General features: G+C 35.0%; 2 protein-coding genes across 5 annotated transcripts in view; both read left to right on the top strand.

The window, feature by feature from the left end:
- The window catches only part of LOC121976845 (eIF-2-alpha kinase GCN2), a 100,725-nt gene extending 84,593 nt beyond the window's left edge, over positions 1 to 16,132 (top strand). For all 4 annotated transcript variants that reach the window (XM_042529226.1, XM_042529227.1, XM_042529225.1 and 1 more), the window contains 6 exons: positions 7,991 to 8,092; positions 11,024 to 11,109; positions 11,230 to 11,332; positions 11,434 to 11,556; positions 12,887 to 13,008; positions 15,898 to 16,132. In XM_042529226.1, the coding sequence (XP_042385160.1) occupies positions 7,991 to 8,092; positions 11,024 to 11,109; positions 11,230 to 11,332; positions 11,434 to 11,556; positions 12,887 to 12,997 (525 nt within the window). In that variant the 3' untranslated portion in view covers positions 12,998 to 13,008; positions 15,898 to 16,132. The remainder of the gene's footprint in view (positions 1 to 7,990; positions 8,093 to 11,023; positions 11,110 to 11,229; positions 11,333 to 11,433; positions 11,557 to 12,886; positions 13,009 to 15,897) is intronic.
- Positions 16,133 to 18,774: 2,642 nt separating this feature from the next.
- On the top strand, positions 18,775 to 19,589 carry LOC121977996 (calmodulin-like protein 3). Its single transcript, XM_042530393.1, has one exon. The coding sequence runs from the start codon at positions 19,000 to 19,002 to the stop codon at positions 19,450 to 19,452; it is 453 nt and encodes a 150-aa protein (XP_042386327.1). The 5' UTR covers positions 18,775 to 18,999; the 3' UTR covers positions 19,453 to 19,589.
- The last annotated feature ends 2,980 nt before the right edge of the window (positions 19,590 to 22,569 follow it).

The raw sequence follows: 22,569 nt of genomic DNA, 5'->3' as shown, positions 1-22,569 counted from the left end.
ACTCTTACAATTTGGTGATTTGAGGGACAATCACTTGAAAGGATATTGTCTTAAAAATGTTTAGGTGTGAGGTAATGGGTAAATAAAATTGAGGGTAGAATAAGGATTTTCGACATTGTCACATGTTGCTCTATTACTATTTCTACGTGTGGCTAATACTAATTCCCCGCTAGCATGCTTGTGTCGATTGTATGATACAGAATTCCCATGGTCGACCATAAGTTTGTGTCGATTGTATGATACAAAATTCCCATGGTCGACCATAAGTTTTCTTATGTGCTTGCAATCGGCACAGGACACGTTAGAAGGAATTGAGTTAATTCCTTTTGTGGATCAAAGGGTTGTGGGTTGCAAACATGGTTTGAAATTTTATACCATGTCGACGAAACGGTAGAAATGTATCACCACAACTCGATACCACTTGGTACTAATGTTCAAAATCTTGAGTTGTGCCCTAGTTTTGGTCTTTGACCAGAAGGATATTGTTCTAATATTGTGGACGCTTTGATGCATGTACAAATTGAAGATTAAAGGAGGAAGGAGATGAAACAAAGAAAAGAGACATTGTCTATGTTGAGTGGTATCAAATTTTGATAATATATTGGAATAATATATTGTGACCTCTTTGTTCGACATAGTACAAGATTTAAAATTTCGACCCTTGCCGAGGTTTCGGTCTTAGACCGGAATGATATGGTTTTGATACCGTATCGTGCCATGCCGATATAGTTTCAGTATTTTTTAAATATAAAATATATTAATTAAAAAATAAAATATTAACATAAATATTTAAAAAATAAACAATATTAAAAATAATCTTTAAAAAAAAAGGAAAAAAATATGAAAATAGATAAATAAATAAATAAAAATTTTATTATAATTTTGAAATTAAAATAAATGAAATATAAAATTGATTAGATAGTTTTATTAGGGTTTAATAAACAACAACAACAACAACAACAACAACAACCAAACCATTTCCCACTAGGTGGGGTCGGCTTCATAAATCCTTTTACGCCATTGAGCTCCATCTCCTATTATATCATCATCTATATTTAAATAAATTTTATCTTGTTTTATTGTTGCTAACCAAGTCTTTTTTGGTCTTCCTCTTCCTCGTTTGATATGCATGTTTATCATAGTTTCACATCGCCTAACTGGAGCATTTATTGGTCGTCTAAGTACATGTCCGTACCATCTTAAACGTGTCTCTCGGAGTTTTTCCTCAATAGATGCAACTCCGACTTTCTCTCTAATGCTCTCATTCCTTATTTTGTCTATCTTCGTATGTCCACACATCCACCTTAACATCCTCATCTCTGCAACTCTCATCTTATGCTCATGTGCTCGAGTCATAGTCTAACATTCAGCTCCATATAACATAGCAGGTCTAACAGCGGTTTTATAGAACTTACCTTTAAGTTTAAGAGGTACTTTACGATCACATAAAACACCCGACGCTCTCCTCCATTTCACTCATTCTGCTTGTATTCTATGTAAGACGTCTCTCTCAATCCCTCCATCATTTTGTAAAAATGATCCTAAATATTTAAATCTCTCGATTCCGGGCAACTCGTCCTCTCCTATCTTTATTAGGGTTTAATAAAGTCTCTTTAAATTTTCCTCATCATAAATAGGAGTTGATTAAAATAATTAATCTAAGTTTAATTAAAAAATCTAAAATCTGACACCACTCTTGAGCTCGCGCGACTTCAGCGCTACCGCGGGGTCGCGCAACTCTTCAGCTGTTAAAAAATCTAAAATCTGACACCACTCGTGAGCTCGCGCAACTTCAGCGCTGCCGCGGGGTCGCGCAACCCTTTAGCTGTGGTTGCTGGGGTCGTGTGACTCCTCTGGCGCGATCGATGGGTCGCGTGTCGGCGAGGTTGCACAACCCTCGCAGCGGTCGCGAGGTAGGGCGACGCCTCCTTGGTGGCAGCGAAGGGGTTATGCGACCACTCCGCTGTTGTTGCGGGGTGGTGCGACCCCTCTGCTGTGGTTGCGGGGTGGAGCGACCCATCCTCTGTAGCCGCGGGGTCGTGTGATGCCTCCCAGCCACGGGTCTAGTGTTGGGGTCGTGCCGGTGTCGGGCGCTGGGTGGAACGAGATGTTTCTCCCATTTCGATTGGTTCGGCATGACACTTTAAACCATGTTTAAAACAATAATCGACACATATAATGTCTCCTTTCTATGTTTCATTTCCTTCTTTTTTCAACTCAAATTTATTATCAACACCATACATACCATTCTAGTCAAAGACGAAACTTCAGTATGGTTCGAAATTTTGAACCTTGGTTGTAAAAGGCTTGAGAACTTACCAAAAATGACAATGAGAGGCAACGATGATGAGTGACGATGACCGGGTGTCAAAGCAACAACGCGCCCATGTAATGAGTTTATTTTTAGGGATGAGAGATGTGGTCGTAGCCTTGGATAGGGATGTAAATAAAGCAAACATTCGTAAGCTTAGTGTTCGGCTTGATAAGAGTTTATTTATGTTTATTTAATACACAAGGTCAATTAAATAAACAAGCTTGAACATATTTATGTTCAGCTCGTTAATGTTCTGAACAAAGATGGTGAACTATTTGTGAATAATATTCATTGTTCATGAATAAAGTTTGTGAACTATGTTCATCAATAAAAAATTTATAACTTAGTAAATAAACAAAGAAACTTTCAAAATGAATAAAGAAGCTTGGATTATCAAGCTCAACAACTAATCAAACAAGTTTAAAAATGTAAAAGTTTCAAGAAATCAAATAAGCTTGAATTAAGAGCTTGATAACATGTAAACAAACCAAGCTCAAGCTGGTAAAAAAGAAACCAAGCAAAGCTTGAACAACCATTTCAATAGTTTGACTCATTTTATGCTCGGCTTTGCTTAACTTGTTTACCTTATTACATTAACTTGAACACCATAAAACTTGGCTCGACTTGACTCATTCACAGCCCTAGCCTGGGAGGTGGTCGTCGATCAAAAAGCGACCGCGGTGGTAGAAAAATATAAAATCATGAGAACTAAAGAAAGAGTGGCCAATAGATTTTTATTTTTAATATAACAATTTTAATAAAAAATAATTTCAAAATCCTAAATTTAATAACCTCTCATTTTTAACTCTAATTAATAAATAATTTCTAAAATAATCCTCAATTTTGTAATCCATGTGAAAATTTGATTGTAAATTGAACTAAAAACCAATATATAATTCCCAAAATATAATTTTAATTTTTTTAAGTTAGTTTAAAAAAATTAAAAACTTTTCAATGCATTAAAAATAATAACTTGAAACTTTCGTATAATTTTAAAAAATGATGAATGATTTTTAAAATTATTCTTGAACTCTTAAATGTTTTAGATAATTTTTTAAAATCAATGATTTACCTTTTAATAATTTTTAAAATCAATTATGTGTTTTAATAATTTAAAATAATTGTAAAAGTTAAAACATCTATCTATAATGAGTCTACAAAATTATTGACAAGGTTTTTTCATTACTTCGTTATAATTAAATTTTATAAATTTATAGTATTTTTTTAATTTTATATTCATTTATGTGTATTCTTTTGTTATGCTAATATCCACTGGTTATACTTGTGCTCAATTTTATTTTTAAACTTCTATATTTATAATAGTAACAAACATGATAGTAATTTCAAACTTTCAAATAATGTTTGAATATGTAGATGTTTATGCTTTTTATTTGATATTTTTGTTTAAACTAGACATTCTTCTTATTTTTTGATTTTTTATGAATAGGATGCTATTTTTTTATGTTAATTTTGATAATATTATGATTATGAATATTTGGTGTATTTATTTATTATGAATGATTTTATATTTTTTATATAAATAGCACAAAAACAATAGTCTTATGATACAATTTAGAGACATGCACACTAGAGAATCAATTTCATTGATATAAGTAAATGTGACAGTTTGGTCAAATGCATAAAGTAATATTTTACTAGTGGATATTTGGATGTTGTCGAAAAGTTCTTCAAGGAATTGGTCTTGCAATGAAGAAGGAACTTGATGCTAACAAAGATTTCAATTTCAAACAACAAAACATGTATACTTCAATAGATGAGGCTTTGGAGAACTGGTATATAATGGATTTGATGGTTGTGATGAAGATATCTCAAATGACCAAAAATTTCTAGTAATTCTTTGTGCCTCTCAAGTTGAATATGAATACGAGCCGCATATGCCATATAGTGGTGATACAGTTGGTACTAGTGGAAGTTGCTTAATTGGTGCTAGTGGAAGTGACTCAACTACTACACCAACATTTAGGAGTATAAGTGTTTATGTTATCTTATCACAAGGTAGTATTGTTTGTTTCTTTCTTGTTATACGAAAAAGGCGTGCAGTTAATATTGCTGACATTGACCCAATCACATTCTAGATTAAGCTAGCAAATAGACTAGGATTCATGATGCCTACACAAGCAAGAAGAAAAAATCAGCCAAATATTACTGAAATTTTCCAATTCAATCGAATTCCTTTAATGCAACAAGGAATGTATATTATCATAGCATAGCATGATGTTCAATGCCTTAAAAATGTGATCCTAATATCCAATCTCTGATTATCACTCATGAAATTGTCTGTACCTAGGCAAACAAGTCTATATGAGATTTCATTGATATGTGATAGCTGAATAAGATCTACGTGGATGAGCATTATTAACTTTTTGTTATACTGCAATTGCAAATCTGTTGATGCAAGAAAACTTTCGTGATGCATCTTACATGTAAGAAGACCTAATGCATAATGTAGTTTAAAAGAGGTGTAGAAATATAATGCATGTTGTCAAATTCTGGTGCCAATTTTAAGAGGTCTAGAGAGTTATAGGAGGAAGAACATCCAATATTATTTTGGACATCATGCTTAACACACTACATCAATTGATGATGGCAGACATTGGTAAACTTGATATAGTAATGAAAATAGTGAAAATAGTGTAATCGTTAATAAAATTTCTTTATAATGATCATTGGGTTTAGGATTAATAAGGAAAGCTTTTGATGCAAAAATTCTTAAATCAAATTTAGATGACACTATTACATATTCTTGAAGTAGAAAAACATAATTCTATGAAAAATTTGAAGTGGAAATATCTTCATAAATGTAACATACCCAATGCCTATAATCATCAAAATTTTAATTTGTGACAATTTGTCTTCGTAGTATCTCTAAAGATGTTGAAGTCAAAGACGGCCATTTTTTATTCAAGTTTTCAGTGCAGATGTAACAAACATAATAGGTATTAAACATCTCAAGAGATAATATTGAAACATGAATTCAAAGTCACTTGAAATTTAAAATAATAGTGACCATATAATATTTCAGATTCTAGTTCTCAAATTCAATACCTCTGCAATAAAATTGACAATTTCATTATGTGCAATAATGAAAATATAAAAAGAAATGGCAATCCGGTGCATGAAGCTTCCGCCAATGCGGGATTCCGAGGAAGAGTCTATTGTACGTAGCAGCCTTACCTTACTTTGTAAGAGGTTATTTCTGAGATTCAAACTCGTGAGCCCTTGGGGAAGGATTTATTGTATGTAGACTTACCTTGCTTTGCAAGATGCTGTTTCCGAGACTTGAACCCGTGATCTCAAGATTGCACGACAATAACTTTACCATTGCACCAAGGCTCCCCTTCAATAACAAAAATATAAATTTTGAATTTAACCTTATTAATAGCTGATGTAAAATTTATAGGTATTAAACATCTCAAGAGATAATATCAAAACATGAATTCAACCGTCATAATTTAAAATCATAGTAACCATTTATAAAAATCAAATATTAATGAAATTATTTTTTTATATTAATATATACATTTAAAAAATAAAAAAAAAACTACTAAAACTGTAGTAGCACATCACAGTATGGCATTGAAACTAAGATTTAACATTTCAAGCCATGTCGAAGTTTGGTTTATAATCAAAATCATACTGTTTTGGTAATGTATCGTGCTATACTGATGCAGTTTCAATACTTTTTAAATATAAATATATCAATTAAGTTTTTTTAATTAATATTTGATTGTTATAGATGCTTACTATTGAGTTATATTTGATATGTTGAATGTTGAGTTCGAGTTTTGATATTTGTTGAGTAAAAGTCAATGTAGAGTTAATTGAAGTCATCAAGTAGACATAACAAGATAAGTAGATTTAAATTGAATTGAATTTAGATTTATTTTGGTCAATTTAAAATTAAATTAAATTAAATTTATATATAGAATAATTTAATCTATATTAGTATATTTTAGAAGGTTAGAAATTATATTATGTTTATTTTTTCTAACAATCTATTTTCTAAAAAACACTACTTTACGGCTCAATATTTTATACCATGACTGAAACCATATCATTCTGGTTCTAATCAAAACTCCAACAAGGATCAAAGTTTTAAATCGTAGAATCATTATATCAATTGTAATTTGAGTTTTAAAATGATATTTAAGGGCTTAATTTGATATTGTAATTTAAGCTGAAGTTTATTTTGGCCATATGTTTATATGAAGTTGAAATATGAGGCTCGTTGTGGTTAAGATTGGTTTAGTTAGGTTTTGACTAAGTTTACTTAATTTAATTAGGTTGCATTAAATTTAGATTTTACCTTTGAATTTAATAAATAAAGTTACTGTTTGATCTTGATTCTTTTTTCTGTTGTTGTGGGAGAGCCGGTTGACTCTATTGTTGGAAGAAGTGAATGTAATGAACATTGGGTTGATAGCAAATCCAGCATGCAAATTTGTCAGTGGTAAGGTTTTGTGATGAGGGGACTAACTAGTTAAATTTAAAATGGATAGAAGAGGAAGAGTAAAATGCCACTTCCCTCCCAGTTATTGACAACAGCTTCAGAGAATTTCCATAATGATTATTTTGTCTTTTCTAATTGATGCCTTCATCAGATTACTGTTCACCATTGAGTGGTAGCCTATTGGGCGGTAATGGTTGACTGCAAAACCTCTGAGAAGACATGATCGGAGGGAGCTGCAGTGTCATGGCCTACTGTGATGAGAAAAGGTGTGGCATAGCTGCATCAGCTGAGGTTACAGGAAGAGTCACCATCTAAGAGAAGTGAAGGGTTGTTGTTGAGGATGTTGGATGGAACCATCGAGTGGAGATGTTTGTGGCTGCAAGAACCAAAGGTAGAGCGATTGTCAAAGTGAGGAATAGGGTTGAGGTTTTAGAGAAGTTGAATACGAGGAGCAAAGTAGTTACACATGGAGTGGAGTTGTGAAAACCACAATCTAACATTCTGTGAAGTAGTAGGGGATAGGCTAAGATGATGCTTGGGAGTGTTGTATAGGTCACAGAGAATCCATATACAATTTGGTCTTGTTTCCTCTCATCTAAATTGAATTGCTTCCCAAATTCTATTATTCACTTCTATTTGTTATCCGTCATGTTATTATTTACATTCCAGTTGGTTAGATTAATGTAAGCATTGGTATATATTCTTGGTTTATTTAGCAAGATGTGGTTGATTCTGTACATAACTTGTTGATGATGTTATAGATTAGTGATTGCTAATGATTACCTGCCTCTCTAAAACTCATTATAATAGCTAGATAAGAATTCTATCATAAAATTTTCAAGTAAGATTATATGCAAATAATTCTTTTCTCAATATTTCTTTGTTAGTTTTCTTATGAGACAAACCAAAAAGTATATATACTTATTGATAATTGTTAGAGAAGCTTACAAATAATTTATAACATATCAGAAATGTTGTGCAAGTTAAACATACCACTTGGTAACACTTGATTATCATGTTTAGGTTGGATAATTTTGTCGGTTATTAAACCTGGATGTGATATACCTGGAATTCTTTCATATTTATTCCATTTGTACATGCCCTTATGTTGGTTTAACTATTTTTGTGCAGCTCTCTTCGAAATAAAATTTCCGCTGTGCACTATTTTTATAGCATCTAATCTTTGATCCTCTCTGTGTAATTAGATATACCTGAAAGAGAGTGGCTCGAGAAGTTCTGAGGCAACTTTACTTGCTATTGGAGGTCGATATGATCGTTTGATTCAACAGACATGGGAAAGTGCATATGTAAGTTATTGCCACTTGATGTACATGTGCTTTGGGTATAAATTTATATTTCAATAGCTTGATTTTATACTGGGATGGTTTCATTTGGCATTGTACTGGCTACATACATTAGGAATTGGTATCTATTTGAGCCATACAGTTCTAGTTTTGGTTTAAAAGAAAAATATGGTTTGTATAAATTGTGTAATTAATTGCTATAGATTACAATAACTATTTTTATCAGATATTAGGCACAGGATTAGGTCTTATTTGTATGTAAACTCTTTTTCAAATTGGAACAATTGACCTAGTGTGGGAAAGACACGAACCTCAGACAGAGGAAATCTCACATAGAGAAGAAAAATAGAATTGTTGTTAATAAAAAGTTGACTATCATAGGAGATGGAATAATAGACACCTTTATACTCAATTCTACAACAAACCAGAAAATAACTCAATAAAATCAGCAATATAATAATCATATTAACTAATTAGAAGTTTGAGATGAGTTACCAAATAGCATAACTAATTATCCAATGATTTGAATCAACCCAAAAGTTAAAATAATTTAAAATTAGATTTATTTCCTAATGTGTATCCTACTTCACCAAGAAGAACTATACTTCGTTAAGTGGGCTGAGTAAGATCCAACACCTTATGTCGGTACAGAGTGGCCATTGATGTTGGAAAGCCCCTTCTAAGGAACTAGGAACCTCTTGATGTTGTTGTGAGGAGATAACAATAATGCATTCGATCTATAGAATGAGTTGCGCAGCAGATAAGAGTGTAGGAACTAAGTCTGTAATCATAAGACTTGTAGGCAAATAACAAATAAAGAAGAAAACTTGTATGTCCCTTAATGCAGTGAGTGCTCAATATAAAAATTTGACTAATATTCTTATACATTAAATCCATGGTTTAAAGTGTTGTGCTGAGCCGGTCGAAACGAGCGAAACATCTCGTTCCGTCCGGTGAACGGTACTGGCACCAGACTTGTGACTTGGAGGCATCGCGCGACCGCAGCGAAGGGGTCGCTCCACCCCGCGGTTGTAGCAGAGGGGTCGTTTGACCCCGCAACAGCAGTGGAGGGGTCGCATAACCCCTCCACCGCCACCACGGTGGTGTTGCGCGACCCCGTGGCCGTTGCGGGGTTCATGCGACCCCGCGGCCGCGCTAGATGAGTTACACGACCCCCAGACTGAAACCTTGGCTCGGGTCGAAATTTTAAACCTTGATTAAATCAATTTTTTTCAAATTTTAAAAGGGCTTGAGGAGCAAGTGTGAAGCTTTTTAAACAAGAGTTTAGAAAAGCATTGGGCAGATGCTAACAAACAATTTCCTACATTATGCTCATTAAATTTATGGTGTGTATTTTGAATATTATAAACTTTATAATCTAGTGCAATTTTCCTCCACATATCCACGTGAATCTCTCTAATATGCTCAGTAAAGCTCTTAACTAAGATAAATGGGAAGTGGTAAGCAAATGAAACAAGACAATAGGCTCACAAGGTTTACACCTATGCGTGTCATTGAATGACTATAATTAGCAAGGTTTAAAATTTTGACCCGTGCCGAGATTTCAGTCTGGATCAGAACGATATGGTTTCGGTACCATATTGTGCTATGCTGATATAGTTTCGGTAATTTTTAAATATAAAATATATTAATTAAAAAATAAAATATTTAATATAAATATTTAAAAAATAAATAATATAAAAATAATCTTTTTTTTAAAAAAGAAAAGATATGAAAATAGATAAATAAATAAATAAAATTTTATTATAGTTTTTAAATTAAAATAAATGAAATATAAAATTAATTAGATAATTTTATTAGGGTTTAATAAAGTCTTTTTAGATTATCTTCATCATAGATAGAAGTTGATTAAAATAATTAATCAAGTTTAATTAAAAAAAATCCAAAATCTGACACCACTCGCGAGCTCGCGCGACTTCAGCGTTGCCGCGGGGTTGCGCACCCCTTCAGTAGTGGCCGCAGGGTCGCGTGACTCCGGCACGGTTGTGAAGTTGCGCGATCCCCGCAGTTGCCGCGGGGTTGCACGACACGTCGGCGGTGGCAGCACAGGGGCTATGCAACTCCTCTGCTGTTGTTGCGGGGTTGAGCGACCGTCCGCTACAACCGTGGGGTGGAGCGACCCCTCTGCTGCGGCCGCAGGGTCGGCGATGCCTCCCAGCTGTCGCGGGTCTGGTGCCGGGGTCGTGTCGATGCCTCCAACCTTGGTTTCACATCCTAGATAGGTAACTATGAGTTTTTGAAATATATTTAATTTTGAATAAATTTGACACAAACTAACGGGTAGAGTTGGGCCTATTATAGTCACTCAACAACAATACCAGTATGTCCGTGGGACTCCCTTAATTCTGACCATGTTGAAAATTTCATATTCTAGACATTTTATGACTATCACTTTTGACCAAAACTCATTGATGGATTTAGATTTATTTTTGGATTCAAACCAAATTAGAATTAATGCATTTCTAGGAGTCTTCTGACTGTAACCATGCCCTCCAATCTTGGTTTCAATTCGGTTCTTGTAGTCCCTTCTACATCGGTGTCAACTTTGCAAATCAAAGATGTGAGCTTCTTCACAGTTTTGGCTTGAGCAATTCAAAGATCCAGCAACAAACCCTATTTCTTTTGTTTTCTTTTTTATATGTTTCTTCAAGTAAATAGCAAATTTTAATTTTTCTCTCCCTCTATTCTCCCCTAATTCCTTTTCCCTCAAGTAAATATAGCCTTAGTGTTCAGGTAATGTAATCACGCTACCAATCAATTATAGATCTGTGTTGTTATGACTTGTATGGTTTGTGTATCTGCACATTTGTTTGTTGTACAATTTCTCGGTCAAGTGATTTGCCATAGGATTATTCTTACTTAAAGTTAGGCTATGGTTCCTTATCAAAACTGTGATGCTGTTTCTTTTTGCAGAGATCTGTCTCACCTGGTGCTGTTGGAGTTAGCTTTGCATTGGAGAAAATTCTTTTGCTTTCTTCAGTAGAAATAATGCCTTCCAGGTCTCCACAAAGCTGTTCTATACTTAAAATAATTACAAGTGCTAAATGTTCTTGTGAGTGTTGTTGATTTTTCTTTTTTGAACTTGGAGAAGTAAATTGCTTTGAAAATTCCTTTATCAGATATGAACCAAATACCCATGTTCTTGTCTGCTCAAGGGGAGGGGGTGGACTGCTGCAGGAGCGCATGGAACTTGTTGCAGAGTTCTGGGAAGCTAACATAAAGGTCATCACTATGAAAAGTTCAGCTATCCTAGTACTCTGTTGTGGAATTTCTTATCCAAAAATTTGTATTATTTTGAAAAAAAAGAAATACATTGTTCTCAGGCTGAGTTTCTTCCCCAGAAAGATCCGAGTTTCAAAGAACAATATGAGTATGCTAGTGAGAATGATATTAAATGTCTAGTTATAATAACTGAAGCTGGTCTATCACAAGGAAGCCTAGTGAAGGTAATATTGATCCATTTTAATAGCTATTTATATGATGTTTGATTCTTTGGAAGGTGACTATATAGTGACAAGTATTTCCCTAGTTAAAGTTGAATTTCTTGAAACAATTCTCCGATCATCTGATTTTTATTTACATGCAGATTTCAAAATTATTTAGTTTATACTCCCAATCAGCAGAAATATTAAAAGGTTGCAAATTGAGATATTCCCAAGGCTTCATGTATACTGCTGTAGCCTAATTAGACTCTTGGTTCTAGTATATGCATTTTAACTTAAATCTTTTCTTTATCCAAGCCTGCATTTATTCCCTTGCTTTATTTTGTGAGTTTCATTCAAACTAAAGTAGTATAAAACTAGATCCCACAACTTCTAGGTAATCCACTAAGGTCAAGGGGAGGTAGTAGAGAACTCAATCCCTTGACCTGTCAAGGACAAATAATGGAGAATTCAATCTCATAACCTTTAGGTAATCCACTAAGGAAGTCGGGGACACATAATAGAGAACTAGATCCTGTGACCCCCATGTGAACCATTGAGGTTGGAGAGAGGTAATAAGGAACAAGCCACTTATTGGAATCAACATCTACAATTTAAAATATAATATATTAAGAGTAGACCTTGCGTATAGGTAACACTCTACTAGGTTTTGACATTGAGTACTAGGCCTTAGGTTCCGTAAGAAAGTAGTACTATGGGCGTAAGTGAAAAGTGTTCCACGACTTCTCGAGTACTTTTCCTTGGTAATAAGCTCCTGAATAAGGTTTTAAATCACCATGAGTGATCCTTCCTATTTGGGGTTGAGCTTACTGACTTCTCCCACATGCTTAATTCTTATAAGGATTAGGTCCCCATCTTTGAAAGAACGTGGCACCATCATCCCGTTGTATGCCCAAGAGACTCGGCTTCTATAGGATTCCATCTTGATGGCAGCCCTTCTCCGTTTCTCTTCCACAAGTTCCAAGTTGAGATTTTTGAGCAAATGCAAGAGTACTTTTGGAACCTCAACTGCACAAAGTATGCACTTCGGTAAAATTTGAAATCACGAAGTGTAGCTTGATAATATCAAACTAACTGCACAATTGGTAAAAATGTCAAAATTAGGAAGACACCAGAAGAGCGAAATAAGGCTGGAGAAAAGAAGTGAGTAAATGTATTTTTCATTCAGATAGTTAAATTTGGTATTAATCGGAGGAAAGTTTAAGAAATCATATAACGTTTTTGCTTTTTTATACGCGAGTCTATTTTTTATCTACATTCAGTTAAATGATACCTATCATAAAACTGCTTTTTGTTTCCTCATACTAAAATATTAAAATGCTTGCGTTGTCAGGTTCGTCATCTAGAGTTTAAAAAGGAAAAGGAAGTTGAGAGAGAAGAGATTGTGAAATTTTTAACAGATTCAATATCTACACAGTTCAGGAACCATACATTTTGGACATGATTGTCTCCCAGGTTTGTTTCAACTGTTGAGTATTTTCACTTTCAAGCTTCCGTCAGTCTATACAAGTTGAGAAATGAATAGATTAAAAAACACCTCATGGAGAATTTCATTATGCGCCGACAATTGTTGTTTCTGGATTGTTGTTTGCAAAATGTCCAAAAAATGCCAACGGAACTGTGGGTGGTAAGGATTGACATTTTGATTTCTTGAATTTATTATCCAATAAGGAGATGTCAATGAAGATTTCATTAAGAGCAAATAGCAAAAAGCAAAGAGTAGATGATTGAAATATAGAGTTCAATGTCTGGATAAGATTCATATACGGGCACCTGAATAATTCCAATTGTTGTCACACCTCTATAGATAAATTCATGATTGGTTATGTTTCAGTCCCCTCAGGATGGACAATTGACTAGCGCATGGTGGTATTGCTACTATAAGGTTGGGGGGGTTCAATCCCGACTAGTATTTGGGTGCCTGCCCTCCCCTATGCGCTATTCAATTACCCAAGACTAATAGCCACATGTGATTTACTTCTTCCATGTTGATCTGGGGACGGGCTGACGGAGGCGTTGGGAGCAAGCGAATCGCCTTTGCATCATGATTGATTAAGTTTCAAAGAATCTACTCTGGGAAATTTCAGATAATCCTTGATCTATTCAACACTATAGTATGCTCCAGATCTAAAACTATGTTGTATTTGGTTTTTCCATTTTTCACTAATATCAACCATCTTTCATACTTGCAAGTATGCATTCAAATTGTTCCCACGGGACGAGCAGATGGTCATTGCATGGAGTGTTGCCACAAGGAGGTCTGGAGGTCAATTCCTGACAGTGAAATGCTTGCCAAGTTCCTGCCCTCCCCATGCAATGATTATTGTTCAAAGGCAAAGTCACCCGTGATTTATCTCTCTACAAATGACTATGCGACTGGTCATGGGAGGTGCTCGGGGTCATGACCTTTTTCCACCAAGTATGCATTCAAATTTGCCGGCGTCTAAGTGTGCAGAAGTTGTACTAAATATTTACTCGGTAGGCGAATAAGGAGGGAAGGTCGTTTACCTCTAGGATTAATTGGGTGAAGGCTCAATACTTGGATTATAAAAAAAAATTATATTTACATTCAAATTTACAGCTGTTTGATAATTTTAGTTTTACATATCTTATAACCAACATTCACAATGCTTATTACTAAATCGACAACAAAGTACTGGATTTACACATGCAAGATGAACTCCTCACATATTATGTGGTATTTCACCATATTCCACCCAAATTGAAAGACTTGCACACTAACATGGAAGCGAGGCAAACAAAGTTTTGGAACTCAGCAAGAAAAGCTAAAAGTGAATAACAAGAATGCAATTTGAAAGACAGATGTCCAAAGTTTTAGAGCAAAATGATCAATTTCATATCAAACTTATATAAGCATATCATAGAAAAAGTTGAGATGACCAATGAAGATTTTATACTAGCATTACAAGGATACCAAAATTTGCAAGGTTTAAATGTTGAATATCGAATTTTTGCTCTATCTAATTTTCTAGTCGTAATTTGTTTCAGATTTTAGACACCAATCAAGTAGAACCAAAGCAACTTATTATCTTTTGAAAGGCCATTTGAGATTAATTAGGATTTGATTCAATCCATCAAGTAGGTGTGGTATGCATGGAGTGCCACCCAATAATAACACACATTCGGACAACACCAATGCATGGAGTGTCACTTCATGCATCTTGTGTAACACCAACTTGTCATGGTTTCCTTGTTGCACTCGCAGAGCGCTTCTACTACTACCCAATTGTCATGCATGCACAAGGCACCACCTAGACCAAATCACTTGTGCACTCTGGACACCACTCCACATGAGGCTCTATTGTCGACTCTCGCACATGTTTATTAAGATTAATCATTTGCTTCTGTTGATTTCTCTTTCCATACAATGTGGATCGGAGCCACTAGTAAGTGTTAGTTTCCTTCCTCTCCGACAATACAGTGACCCTAGCTTCCTTCCCTCTCTTCCGGTTTCACTTCATTCCAGACCCTCTTTCCACAGTTGTTTTTTTTAATCACACTAGAGGTAGCTGACCTAGAAACAGCCTCTTGCAAAAAAAGCAGGGTAAGGCTGCGTACAATGGATCCTTCCCCGGGATTCCGCATAGCAGGAGCTTCATGCACGGGCCACCCTTTTTTTTTTTTACACTAGAGGTAGCTGACCTCCACTTGATGACATAAATGGCCAAGTTTCCTCCACTCCTACCTACTTTTTTGATTTAGGGTTTCCCTTGGATTGGAAAGCAAGAAGGGGAGCTTTGGCGCAAGGGGCAAAGTTGCTATCGTGTGACTTGGAGATCATGAGTTCGAATCTTAGAAACAACCTCATGCAAAGCACAGTAAGACTACGTACAATAGACCTTTCCTCAGAACTCCATTTTTTTCGGGATTCCGCATTGACGGGAGATTCGTGCACCGGCCTGCCCTTGTATTGGAAAGCAACTGATAACGATTAAATTTGGGTAAATGATCCAATGAGCATTTTCCTTGGTCGAACTGTTGAATGATTACCTAGATTGGACCTAATTAGTGTTCATTGTTCAGGCTAGTGTTTGCACCGTTGGAATCCTAACATTTGGTTCCCTTGCTAGGTAAGAGTGTATTTTATTTAATTCCCATTTTAGAATTTGATTGGTCATGTGATTTATTAAATTGGAGATTTTAGGATTGGACATTCATTTAAGATGTTACTCTTTAAATTGGAATGTACATGGATTTATGAATCAAGATGGGCTCCATTAATCTTGGTTATAGGAGTAATAGATGTATTGATGTAGTATTTCTTTATTATGTATTATTTACATTTTATGCTTTTTCTAAACTATACTTGTATTGATTATGTAGAGAACTCGGCCAAAAGGAGCACTCCGACCATGTGAGCTTTTTGAATCTTTCCTTACATTTGTAAGGTGGGTAAAATCTACTTCTTGACGTCTTGTTCATAGATCGTGTATAGATATAAAAAAAATGAAACTTGATATAGGTTCCTTGATTTTAGAATCCAATATTATTTTGTTCTTCTGTCAATACAGTATAGAACAAATACGAAAAACAAACATTCATTTACAGTCTACCATTATTTAAAGACTTAATCTAATTTAGGGGCAAGAAAAAAAATAGTAAATCTAGTTTTTAAAAGGAGACCAATATGTTGTAATGACTATTTTTAAAGGAGGCCAAAACAATTTTGATTTAATAAAATAAATTCAAAATGGTTGGGTTTTACTATTGGCTTGTTGCTTTCTTATGCGAATCCACTTGAGGGAGTTGTTAAATGAGTAGTAATCTAGTTTTTACTGGTTGATACTTATTTTTCATGCCTGACGTGTTTTTAACATCTACGCTTGTAAGCTTCCTTATGAAGACATGTAATAGCACTGTTAAAATTAGAGAAATACTTAAGCTCTAATATAAAAGGTATTCCTTCAAACCAATCACTCTTTAAATGTGCTATAAAAACTCTAATATAAAAGGTATTTCTTTAAACTAATGACTCTTTAAATGTAAAATGGCTATAAGATGTGTAAATTTGAAAATGCAATATGAATAAAATGACCAAAAGGGACACTATTGTGAATGATGAAATAAAAGCTCAAAAGCGAATACTTCAAGCCTAGTTATATGATTAGCGCTTTTAGCATCCAACGACTTCGTATCAATGTGCATTGTGTGGTTAATTTTTTTTTTTTTGTGTCATTATATTGTTATCTAATAGTGGTGAGGATTTTGGCTATGCAAACTTGGATTTGGTGATTTACTATTGAAGGATTTATTCATGGAAAGATAAATGTGATAACGTAGATAGAAATAAATATACGATAGGTAATAAGTGATATGGAGATTGAAAGTTTACCATGCTCAAGTGAAAACTTAAAAGTTGAAAGATGCTCTCAGAACGTAACGTAGACGGTAGACGTATGATATTTTTGACGTAATGACCATAGGTTGAGTCCCGGGAACTCATGACCTAGTATGCATTTCATCATGCGTCTCTTGCTTGTGTAGTTACATTTATCTTCCTTCGCCCCCATGGGGCGGGCTCTAGGGGATCATTAAGGTAGTAATTCTATAAAAGATGAAAGATGGGAGGAAAAGACCATGTTGAGGGTTTATGGTTTGAGCATTTAGTTTGGGACACACATATCCCTATAGTGATGAATGACTTGTAGAGGTTCAACTATCAATGTCTTACTGTGAGTGTTTTTGGATTTACTCGTAATTAGGGAAGAGTCATCCACCTTAGGGCTACATAACCGTCTCGTATTATTTAAAAAAACAAGAAATATACCTTTTGTCAATTTTTGAATAATTACATTATTATATTGTTGTACATTCTTCTTTTTTTTACTTACTATAAGTATATTAGAGATGTTTTATTTTTATATTTTACTATTTTATTACAATCCATTGTTAGGTACTTTCTTTATCAAAAACTCTTTTGTATATTATATTTCTTTTACTGTGATATTCGTGTTTATAATATGAAAGAATGTTTTGGCGTAATGATAAAATTATTATGTGACCTAAAAGCTACATGTTTGAATTGTGGAAATAATTTTTTATAATGCAGAACAGTATTATGTACAATAGATTAAATGTAGTTCGATCTTTTCTCGGATTCATATTGATGACAGTTTCAAGCACTAATTTATAATATCTTGAGAATCAATAAAATGCTAAACTTGCTATACATATGTATGGTGTCATACGAGTTGTTTAAGTAAATTGTCGCCAAAAAGATACCTCGTGCGTAGTTGGATACTGTTGTAGTGTATCAAGATGTTCAATACAGGATGGTAAAGGGGTGATTCGTCGCTTTCTCCCAACATCTCAGTCAGTCTGTCTCTATGTCAACATAGAAGAAGTAAATTACAGGTGATAACTAATCTTAAGCAGTTGAATAGCACACGGAGGAAGATAGATACTCAGTTACTAGTTTAGATTTAACTCTCAAATTTTATGATGGCAATTTTACTATGCACTAGTCAACTGTTTGTATAGACGACCTCAAGATGTCCACTACATGTGAAACTACTACATTAGCGGTCCCTCTAAAGTCGATCCTACATATATATAAAGATAAATATAGATATACAATTGAAAGTGTATGACCGATCAAGATATCCAATACATAATATAACGCATGGTGTATACGAGTTTTCCATGGCTAGAAACATAAAGAATTCGCCCACGCCGAGGAGCAGCTCAGATTTTCTGATCCGCGCTTGGTGGATAGTGATGTCTCTGCATGTAAAATAAGTGGGGATTACCGCTCTCATTAGCTAATGATGGAGAATGATCTATCTTCTAATTCACGTTTTATCATGGGATCGATTATAAGACGAGTAATGTCACTCTGTTCCGAAAGATGTAGGTAGACGAAGTATTGACGTATGCTATGATCCGTATATCTGTTCCGAAAGATATTAATGGGTAGATGCAGTATTGATGTATGATATCCGTCGTATATGGTCTTTGATCAATTATTTAAGCACAATTGGCGGTCGGCCTGACGTGCCACCACGTGAGACTACTTTAATTGCTACCCTCCTTAACGTCGCTACCCACAACTTTTCTGCTGTTGGATTTAGGCCGAGCGGTTGGTTGCCGCCGTGTGACTGCAATTAATTAAACCTGTCCAACGGAGTCCACATATAATGGAACTGGACGGCTGCCGTCCCTTGCTAACCGTTTCCTTTAAATTAAAAACATGAGCTCGACGCGGTTTCTAAGGAACTAAAACCGACCGAGCGGCGTTTCCGCGACGCCTCAGGAAGAAAAGGAAGACGGACGTGATATAAGGAAGCCACCGCCGGCCGCTACTATACCTCCACACAATATTCAATTACAGGAGGGATCAAGTGGCCGCTGTCTCTCCCTCCCTTATTTGCAATAATCCTAGCTCGATCCCTATTCCGTCGATCGATCCGTACGTGCGTTAATTAGATGGAGAGCGCGGAGCTGCGGCGGGTGTTCCAGATGTTCGACCGCAACGGCGACGGCATGATAACGAAGCAGGAGCTGAGTGACTCGCTGCAGAACCTGGGAATCTACATCCCGGAGGCGGAGCTGGCGGCCTTGATCGAGAAGATCGACGTGAACGGCGACGGGTGCGTGGACGCCGACGAGTTCGGGACGCTGTACCAGTCCATCATGGACGAGCGGGACGAGGAGGAGGACATGCGCGAGGCCTTCAACGTCTTCGACCAGAACGGGGACGGCTTCATCACCGTCGACGAGCTGCGCTCCGTGCTCGCCTCGCTGGGATTCAAGCAGGGGCGGACCGCGGAGGAGTGCCGGAAGATGATCAGCCAGGTGGACGTCGACGGCGACGGCAAGGTCAACTTCACGGAGTTCCGGCAGATGATGAAAGGGGGAGGTTTTGCCGCCTTGGGTTAATTAAGAGTTATTGATTAATCCAGCAATTAAATTAAATGGGTTAATTAATTAATTGATTAATTAATTTAATGATTATATATATAAATAGGGTTGACAGTGATTAATCCTAATCCTGCCTTGCCTGTATATTGAACATGTGCTATGTGTTTTTTTTTTTAATTAGGTGAAATGGTTTTTTTTCCCTTCAAAGCAATGTTTTGGTTTTTTAGAATTTAAATATTCAGGTTTCATTCAACAAATTTGAAGATAGATAGTATTATTTTGATTCATCAATTAGATAAATAAGAAGCTAAGCACACAACGAACCCCAGAATTTTTTATTTATTCCTATACTAATTTAATATCCACGGTGTACTTCATTTTTTAAAATTAAATTACATCATTAGAAAATAAATGTTTTTTTATTATTTCATAAATACATTCCACCTATTTATAATAGTTAAAGATACAAGATTTAGGATTAATACCTAGCCCTATAATTCTTTTTTTTTTTTATAACTTTTAAGTGATAAAAAAACTTTAAGTGGAAGAGAGTAATTAGTGGACAAAACAATAATGGCATTTTACATAACCTCACGAGGAAGTTCTAATAATTTAACTTTCATAATTTCAAAAAATATATATATATCACATTCCCATAATACCCCTTCATTATTTCCATGAAATAATTATATGAATTCATGTGCATGCATCTCTAAATTTTTGTTATATATTTCAATTTATTTTATCGAATTCAGACATTAAAGAAATTTACATAAATACATTGATTTGATTTAAAATAATTAACTAATATACTTATGCAAGGCTCCTTAATGTATTTATGCCCTTATATTTGAATTCAATAGCATAAATTTAGAATAATAAATTTTTAAAATTATAAAAAGTTAAAAAAATATTATCACAATCTCATTATAAAATCTAAGACAAGGAAATTCACTAAATAAAGGTTCCTAAGATTTCCCTAATTGTGAAAATATCTAAATTTTGAATTTCTAAATAGTATAGGCCAATCAATTAGTTTTGTTCAAATTGATAGATGAAGTTAGAGAACTCTAAATTATTTTAAACTAAAATTAATATATTTTTACAAGTCTTTTTAATGTATTCATTATCTCATATTTAAATTTAATAATATAAATTGAGAGCAATGAATTTTTAAATTTATAAAGACTTGAAAAAAATATTACAAGCTCATTATAAGATTTATGATAATATTACTAATTAACACCACCTATAAGTTTCTAGGATTTTTTGGTTTAAAAAATATTAAATTTTTAAATATTCGAATTTAAAATTTTGAATGATATAGATTCATCAACCAATTTCATTCGAATCTGACAGATGGATCTAAAAAATTTAAAATCATTTCAAATCAAAACTAACGTCTCCTTAATCATTCATGCTCTCAGATCTGACTTTTCTCATGATTAAGCAAAATGCCGAAACACTAATCATTTTAAGTTCACTATTAACCTTGACCATTATTATTATTATTATTTTGATGGTAAACTAAGGCAGTCTTTTATTTTATTTTCCTATTCTCTTCAACGTTGCAGCAACGTTTCTAATTGGCTGCATGACTTAAATTGGCAAGAATGACTTAAATTTTATTATTTATCCTTTGAATTTTAAATTGGCAAGTGATCTTGTCTGAAATCTACGAAGATGAAGACTAACTTTGATGAATGATGATGGCCTAAAGATGAACTCTGAAGATCTGAAGAAACTCCTCAATGCTCCTGCACACAGTGAGACGAGCCAACAAAATATTAATAACCTAAGACCGGGGTGGGAATCTCTGGCTAAGCCCTCCGACGCTCAAGTCATTTCCTCTCACATATGGAAGAAGAAGAAGAATAGTAACTGAAGTGAAATAGAATTTAGATGCTAGAACTTGCGTACCTTGCCAACGGAGAGGATCCACCTTTTTATATTACCTTACGTGACCTCCGTAGTCATAAAGTGATCCCCGGTTCATTAGGGTTTGTTAGGAGATCAAGTCATCTTCTATACTTCGTGCAATAATCCTTTAAGGAATCTTTTCTGTACCCCAGATATACCCATTTTGTCGTTTATGACTTATATTTATAATGGGGACATGTCATTATAATTGAAGAAGTTTATAGAAGATATTTTCCGTCAAATATTCTGTTAAGCATGTCTCAGCCGATCGTTCAAGCTAATTGTATATACTGTTAAGAATGCTTCTTGTTGAATATATCTTGGTTGGTCGTTCGAGCTAGCCGTATATACTGTTAAGAATGCTTTCTGTCGAATATATTTCAACCGGTCGTTCAAGTCATCCGTATATATTGTTGAGAATGCTTTATGTTAAATATGTCTCAGTCGATCATTCAAACCGGTTGTATATACTGTTAAGAATACCTCCTGTTGAATATATCTCGGTCGGTCGTTTAAGCCGACCATATATACTATTGAGAATGCTTTTTGTTAAATATATCTCGGCCGGTCGTTCGAACCGACCGTATGTTAGGATTACCTTCTGTTGAACCTGTCTTTATGCTCGGGCAGACTTTGCCCGGTTGAGCATATATGAGCGCATAGGCTCTCGCTCGGCCTGCGATCGACCGATAATATGCTGAGAGTTATATATAAGGCTAAATGTCTTTATGCCCAAACAGACTTTGCCCGGCTGAGCATATATGAGCACGTGGGTGCTTGCTCGGTCTGTTATCGGTCGGCAATATGCTAAGAATCTTATATAAGGTTAAATGCCTTTATGCTAAGGCGAGCTTTGCACGGCCGAGCATATATGAGCGCGTGGGCACTCACTCGGCCTGTGATTGGCCGACAGTATGTTGAGGATCTTATATAAGGCTAAATGCTTTTATGTTTGGGCGGGCTTTGCCCGACCGAGCATATATGAGTGTGTGGACGCTTGCTCGGCTTGCGATCGACCGGCAATATGCTAAAATTCTTATGTAAGGCTAAATGCCTTTATGCTTTGGCGGGCTTTGCCCGACCAACCATATATGAGCGTGTGAGCGCTCGCTCGGCTTGCGATCGGCCGGTAATATGTTGAAATTCTTATGTAAGGCTAAATATCTTTATGCTCGGGCAGACTTTGCCCGACCAGGCATATATGAGCACGTAGGT

The sequence above is a fragment of the Zingiber officinale genome, chromosome 4B, assembly GCF_018446385.1.
Source record: "Zingiber officinale cultivar Zhangliang chromosome 4B, Zo_v1.1, whole genome shotgun sequence".
Taxonomy (NCBI): domain Eukaryota; kingdom Viridiplantae; phylum Streptophyta; class Magnoliopsida; order Zingiberales; family Zingiberaceae; genus Zingiber; species Zingiber officinale.
The sequence above is the reverse complement of the archived record's forward strand: the minus strand, read 5'-3'. Positions and strand labels throughout refer to the sequence as shown.

Coding starts and splice junctions, on each gene's coding strand:
- LOC121977996 (XM_042530393.1), top strand. CDS start 19,000: ATGGAGAGCGCGGAGCTGCGGCGGGTGTTCCAGATGTTCGACCGCAAC.